This window comes from Micromesistius poutassou (assembly GCF_964030765.1).
Source record: "Micromesistius poutassou genome assembly, chromosome: 12".
Taxonomy (NCBI): Eukaryota; Metazoa; Chordata; class Actinopteri; order Gadiformes; family Gadidae; genus Micromesistius; species Micromesistius poutassou.
The window spans coordinates 9,626,388-9,633,887 of record NC_140282.1 but is presented as its reverse complement, the minus strand read 5'-3'; the positions used below and the strand labels follow the sequence as shown (position 1 = coordinate 9,633,887).

The following is a 7,500-nucleotide window of genomic DNA, read 5'->3' as shown; positions in this document are numbered from 1 at the left end:
GAGCGGACAGCTCAGAGCCAGGCTGTACTCCGTGCAGGCCGTGGGGGAGGGGATAGTTCAGAGCCAGGCTGTACCTGTAATGGTTACAGATGCTATTGTAACTATTCCAAAACTAACTATGATATGGACCACAACGGTGGTACAATAAACTAAACAGGCAGGTTGGTTTGGAAGGTACTCCAAGATGAGATTATACTTTTAAATTTATAAATACATGCACTCTCGGTGGAGTAGCTTTGGATGAACCCATGTGTGTAAAGATGCCGATATAAACAGTAGTTACAGATTTCTTTAAAATCCAGCTCTGCAAAGACGACTTTGATTAATTGGAAGGCTAGACTGACTACTCTGTGTACAAGATTGTTCAGATTGAATGTTCAGATACTGGTCTGTCTGGATAACTTGGCATTCTGCTCTTCAGGCAACTACTTCTGGGCATCCAAATTGTAAATTGTATTAATATCATGAGAACAATAATCCAGCTTTTGTTTTGCTTTTTGAGGTCAGATGGGAATTGAAAAGAGGCAGGGCTGGTGGTTTACTCTGGTGAACCTGAGGGACTTGGTTTACACTATTTATAGGTTGTTGATCACCAGACACTGCTCTAGTTACAACATTAGGGTTTTTTAAACATTTGGGGAAAACCGATACTGGCAGAGAGTATAGAACTTCTCATTCAGCATTGAACTACCAGAAGGGCAAGCCCTGTAGTCCACAAGGGACAGCCCCTATAGAACTTCAAGCAGTGCATCCTGTTTTTCATGTCTGGCCGCGGTCCACACATCCTCACCTCCTGGCCCATCAGGGCTCTGCCTCATAACCAATGACTATGGAATGAGTCCTTGGTCTCCACAAAGCCACCAGGGGTTTAGTGGAGGCATCGGAGGCATCAAGCCATGCCAACACTGGTCCTACGGTTCTCGTCATAAGCTGACAGGATCATAACAAGTCCGGGCATTCCTTTGAGCAAAATGTGTGGGTAAATAGGTGACCCTCTGTTTGTTAGACTGATTGACAGCAGGGGAGTTTGTTGCCTAGCGACCAGCACAAGGATGCTTTTTCGATTAGTTGCCTGTTATTCCGGTCTTACAGAAAATTAAAGAACACAGCTATTGAGGTATGATGTGATATAACTATTAACCACGACCAACCAACACCCTCCTGAAAGTATGTCAAGATACACAATAATATAGCACACAAGGGAAATAACATATTGTTAGAAGTAGATCAAGTAGACCCCCTGAGGTAGACCAACTGAGGTAGCAGCTGTGTACTGGAGCCAGGAGCGTGATGCAGTGTCGAGGGCCAGGGGAAACAGCGCCCTCTGTGGTGGGCTGGGGGGGGGTGGGGGTGGGGGGCACTCGGAGGACAAGCATACCACTGATGTGACAGGAAGAGACAACGTGGCAGGGTCTTCTGACAGGCAGGCAGGCCCGGACACGACGTCCCCTGGGGCTCCGTGTCGTAGTGGTTGTGGATAGGTGGCCCTAATCCGGCTCACACTTAAGTCTTACCAGAGGGCTCACTTCAGACCTCACCTCTCCCACGTTCTTCCTGAGATTTAGAACAAAAACGACTCAATCCTCTAGGAGAGTGGTCAGGTGTTCACGTCTCTCATTGGAGAACAGAAAACAGATCTGGAGCTCTGAACAAAGATGACGATGCTTTGTATTGCGGTTTTATTTAGAAAAAACTGCCTATCTTTCATGGTTATTTTTAGATTTTTTGTTTGTTTTTGGTGTTCATGTCGAGCCCTAACGTTCTCTTATCATTATCTCCTCCCTCTTTCCCTCTCTCTCTCTCTGTCTCTCTCTCTACCAGATGAAGGCACGATGAGCGGTGCAGACGAGGAGGTGGCTCCTTCTTCGCCTCCTCCTCCGCCTCTTCCTCCTCCAGACGAGATGGAGTGCAAGATCTGCTACCAGCGCTACAACCTCCAGAACCGCCGGCCCAAAGTCCTGCTGTGCCTCCACCGGGTGTGCGCCCGCTGCCTCGCGCGTATCCTGGACACGGCCGACGTCGGATCCCTCGCCATCTCCTGCCCCTTCTGCCGCCACGAGACGAGCGTCTGCGGCCGCCGGCTGTCCGAGCTGCCGGACGACGCCGACATCATGTGCCGCCTGTCGACGCGCGACAAGTCCTGGAGTTCCGACCTCAGCGGCGAGCTGCTCCTGACCCCCGGCAGCCTCACCGCCTCCCCTTCCTCCTCCGCCTCCAGCCCCTCGCGGCGGTCCTCCAACTGCATGGTCATCACCATCGTGGAGGTGCCCGAGGAGCCTCCCTCGGGGCGCGACGTAGCGGCGGTGCCGGCGCCGCCTTCGGAGCTGTACACGGAACAGAGTCTGGACTCCCTGTCGGTGGGCTCCGAGGGGCTGCCGGAGCAGGACGTCCTGTCCAAGGCGTGTACCCACATCCCTCGCGTGCTGGTGTGGCTGCTGGGCTTCTTCTACTTGAGCTCGCTGCCGCTGGGCCTCTATCTGTTGGTGATCCAGAGGGTGACCCTGGGAGTGGTGTGTGTGAGCCTGGTGCCCTCCAGCCTCACTGTCTGCCTGGTCTACGGCATCTGCCTTCTAGTGCCTCTGCCAGGGCGTGGGTGACTGTGCACCCGGCAGCTGACCGGCTGCACACGATGGGTTGAGTGCTGGGTGAGTGCCTTCCAGGTGAAAGGTGACTGAGTGGTACAGGAGCCTTATAGCGGGGCCACCGGGACCCCCAAGGTGGTGAGACCCCCAGCGTGATGAGACCCGGCCCTTTAACGAGGTCCGCGGTCCAGAAGATAAGCAGGGTATTTTTTCCAAAAAGATGTGAAGTGAAGGCATCTCAGGAGATGCGATGATCAGTGGAATCAGGGTCTTAAAAGAGGTTTGTGTTAAGACTCTACCAATCAGAAAGCTGTAAATTCTGTGTATGAAATGGTTCAACATATCATACTAACAAGCCCATACATCTAAGACCTATGACTTCTGAGCATATCTATAAGTTGTAATGTGTATCTGCTTATGCCCTCTTTACAATACAATTGGACATTTCCATTTCAAACCTAATTAACATTTTTAGACAGCACAGGTGCATGGATTCACCTTCAACCGCGGTCCCCAGATGGCCATGAGAAAACAGATTGCATCATGGGTGATCGATGTCCTATGGACTGACTCAGGTGTTGCTGTGACGGCAGGCAGTGTTTATATGATGCAACACAGCTCACATTCTGACAACGGTCTATTCCTCACTCTATGGTAGACGTACATTACTCCTAATCATGGTAATAATAATACTTATCTAAGGACAAGTGGCCAACAACGTGAAACAAAATTCACTGTTCCGTGTTCAAAACACGTTTTTACATATGTGGGGTCCAGCCAAGTTCATGAGACATCTGAAGTCTGAGGGAGCTGAGGCCGTGAACCACTCTATTGATGGTAAGACACTCATACATAAGAGGTTCTGTGGTGGATAAACCGCATTTAACACTAAACTTAAATAAGAGAGTTCGAGGAGACCGGAGCAAGAATGACAAAATACTTTATTTTTACTCGCAAACAAGTAAGAACAGAGCCGAGTTGGTTTGACAAAGAACTGGCTGATAATTCGACCCCTGCTCTTCTTATCCCCATCCCAAGTTTTTTTCTCTTGTTCCTAATATGGTTTTCCCGCACACCAGGCCCTGATGAATCTAAACTTGCGCCATACAAGGTTCTGTTCTATATGTTCTACGTCTTGAATTTTGACGTTAGCATACCCTGGCCCCTTGATTGTATGGGTTAGGAGCAGACTCTCTGGCGCTGTGTCGGATCTCACATATAAGGGAGAGGTGACTAACTACTTTCCACTATTAATGTATTTATATGATATATAGGCCTGATAATAATCATAGTTTGCCATAAAATGTAGGGGTTAAATTCTTCCATAGTTCATCTCTACCTAGCCAACTGCCAAGAGACAGAAGGCAAAGCAATCGACTACAATGTACAATTCTAAAGTGATGGCTACTTTAAGGTGCCTGCACGCCGCCCCAACAATCACCAACACACAGCTATAGAATGTTGTCCCAGGTTGGCCAAAGCCTTTTGGACATGTTCACCACCACCCATAACCTCCAACCTCCAACCTCCAACCGTCACCACCACTAGGTGGCACACTGGCCCCATGTGGCCGTTGGTTGACGCATTTTGGAGCACTTTGTGAACACTTTGACATAATTAATAACGCATTTCAAAATGTTTCAAATACTTAATTAAGGTAACCTATACCCTTTCTCAATCAGATTTCTTGTCTGTACTTGTGTCCTTGTGTAATGTTATCTTTTGCTGACCAAGTACTGTCCCAATAATACACACGAGTTCTCGACACCCACAGTTTTACCCAGGATGCACCGTTGTCAAATTGTGTGAACTTGGCAGCACATATATCCCAGCATTCATTTGGCATTAATGAGTAGACCAACAAAATAAAAGCCTGGCTTTTATTTTGGAGGACCTGCAGGCGGCCTCTGTGCTGGGGGTATTGTGCAATACCAGCGAAAACGCATCGTCTTAAACTGTGAACAGCGTTCTGCTTGCTCCTCACCTTGCAAGTTAATTCTTCCAAGATCACCTAGCAATAACATTTGAAGAACACAATTCCGTTCCTTCACTCTTGGTATTGAGAAACAAACTTTAAATAACAACTAGCTGACATAGCTTCTAGCGATATAGTACATGAATGAGTGAGACACCCATGGTTTTGAGACTCCATTTAAAAGTGTTTCATGTTATGTTACATCACATTGCGGGACAAACAGCTAACATCTGAAGTGGTTTGCCATTGTTGCCACGTGCTCGTACTACAAAAAACAATGCTGGGTATTTGTGCTACAGTCCCTTACAGTATAGTCATTAATTCATTATCCAGGATGCTATGGTTCTGTGTTGTATATTATTGCTGTTTACATTTTCAGGATCCAACCCAAAAAAGGGGAAAATAGACTTCTGGAACCAACCGCCTACATCTCCGCTCTATAATCTATGATGTAATAACCACAACTGACCAATCAGAAGAGTGGGTGGTTATACTGGAACTGTCTTTGTTGTGATCAACCTATCTCCTCCTGTCTCTCTGTGTCTGTGACTCTCTACCCCTCTCCTGTCGGTCTCTGTACTGTGCTTCTGAAGAAGTGTGTGTGCAGGACTATAATAAAGACAGCACAATTTTCTTTCTTCATGTTGAACTTATTTGGGTTAAGTCTGTTTTCCATCCATGACCCAGAAACTAGAGACCCAGTGTGTGTGTATGTGTATGTGTGTGCATGTATGTGCGTGCATGCGTGCGTGCGTGTGCATTTGCATGTGTGCGATTATAAAATAGTGAATAGCTTATTCTGATTTCCTGGAGACCAGGGCCAGTGTTACTATCTCCAGCCCACACTCCCTGCACATCAATAATTCACCAACACCAACACTTCCTACCTCCCATAACAGAGAACTCTGGGACAGAAACCCGGGACCGAACCCAGGACCGAACCCGGGGACAGAGACCCACCGTGTCTCTGTGGTGACAGCGCGGTGCAGGGAGACTCGTGTGGAGAATCGTTGTGTTACATGTGGTTTGATGTGGTGCTGCACAAACACTGTTAGAGAGAGAGGAGCCACGTGGGAGGGAATCACTTCCCACAGAGATAAAGGATATTATTCCCCCTGCCTAGCAACCAGACAGTCGGCTGGCTCAGATAGATAGGACTACTGCGTTTCATATTGGGTGTGTGTGTGTGTGTGTGTGTGTGTGTGTGATCCCGTTTGAAGCAGCAAGACAACTTCCATTGCATCACAAAATTGAATTTCAACTTCACAGGATATGATACCTGTCTATTTTATAATGCCCACACACACACACACACACACAGTCAAACACATGAACGCACACACATGCACTCGCACACACACACCCACACCCATCCCGTCCCCTGCTGGGTCACAGTGGGAGACAGATCAGGTGTTTCCAGTAATAGACAAGATTGCAAGACTACTAGCAGTAGACTGAATATTTATGTACAGCACACCCTGAATGAGTCTATCCTTCCATCTATCCCTCCGTCTGTCTGTTTATTTATCCATCTGTCTACGTCTATTCATCTGTCTGTCTAGTTGTCTCTCCATTTGTCTGCCTGCGAAAGATATCTTTGAGAAGACTTAGAAGATTTAACAACTCTGTACACCACAGCCTGAATGACTATCTATCTATCTCCCCATCGGCCTGTCCGTCCATCTATAAATCTGTCCATCTATCTTCATGTCTTCATTTGATCTCTCTAAATGTTTGTGTATTTGTCTTTCTACCCGTCCTCTCTCTCTCGCACATGACACAATGCTGCATTATTCCTCTCTCTCTCTCTCTCTCTCTCTCTCTCTCTCTCTCTCTCTCTCTCTCTCTCTCTCTCTCTCTCTCTCTCTCTCTCTCTCCCTCTCCCCCTCCCCCTCCCCCTCCCCCTCCCCCTCTCTCTCTCTCTCTCTCTCTCTCTCTCCCCTCTCTCTCTTTCTCCCTCTCTCTCTCTCTACCTCCCTCTCTCTCCCTCCCTTTCTCTCTCTCTCTCTCTCTCTGGAACAACCTAACAGAGTGTTTTATTGACATGGATAAGTGAGCTGGGATCATGTCAGTTAGTGGGATGGACTGGACAAAGCTACCAGGGTGGACTATATATTGAGTGTTTCATTGCAGAGGACAGATGATAAGGAAGTCAACTTTATTTATTACCACACTGTTCCAAACAGCAGTTACAAAGTGCTGAACAAATAAAAGCACATTGAATAAAGAAATGTATGATATTTGGTTTATGTTCTTAAACGCATAGAGTTAGTGTACTGTAGGATATTCAGTGAGATATTCAGTTCATTATCAGTTCATTAGTAATTCATTATTTAGCAACAAATTTAATGCCTTTTAGGATTTTTGTAGTGAACAATTTGTTACGTAATGCACCATCAAGGGCTAATGAATGGATCTTTGTCCATTTGTGACATCACAGCTGCTACGTACATATTGTTTTACAGAATAAATTTGTAAAGGGGAGGAGTTTGTAAAGGGGAGGAGTTTGGCGGGAGGAATCTTCTCGTGAAGAGTCATCAGAGGAGATAAGGAAGAGATCGGGGAAGCCTACCTTGATCTTGTCGTGGAGCTTGCGGAGGCGTAGGGTTCCCTCCAGGAGCGAGCGGAAGCCTCCTTCCTTCTCCTGCTCCAGGGCCAAGGCCTAAGGAGGAGGAGGAGGAGGAGGAGGAGGAGGAGGAGGGATTATACACCGAGGAGAGGGGGGAGAACTCACACCACCATACTGTGTGCGTGCATGTGTGTGTGTGTGTGTGAGATAGTGTGTGTGTGTACGTGTGTGTGATACTGTGTGCGTGTGTGTGTGTGTGATACTGTGTGCGTGTGCGTGTGTGTGTGATACTGTGTGCGTGCGTGTGTGTGTGATAGTGCTTGTGCGTGATAGTGTGTGTGTGTGTGTGTGTATGTGTGTGCATGCATGCGATA

At 47.4% G+C, this 7,500-nt stretch overlaps 2 protein-coding genes across 2 annotated transcripts in view; one reads left to right on the top strand and one right to left on the bottom strand.

The window, feature by feature from the left end:
• Positions 1–7,500, bottom strand: part of cep89 (centrosomal protein 89) — a gene marked incomplete at both ends in the record, with an annotated part of 22,163 nt that overhangs the window by 6,155 nt on the left and 8,508 nt on the right. The window contains one exon of the mRNA XM_084476026.1: positions 7,130–7,219. Coding sequence (XP_084332152.1) covers positions 7,130–7,219 — 90 coding nt within the window. The remainder of the gene's footprint in view (positions 1–7,129; positions 7,220–7,500) is intronic.
• LOC311356055 (E3 ubiquitin-protein ligase RNF182) lies at positions 1,902–2,597 on the top strand (the record flags this gene model as incomplete). Its single annotated transcript, XM_084475839.1, has 1 exon — positions 1,902–2,597. One exon carries the CDS (start codon positions 1,902–1,904, stop codon positions 2,595–2,597), a length of 696 nt encoding a protein of 231 aa, XP_084331965.1.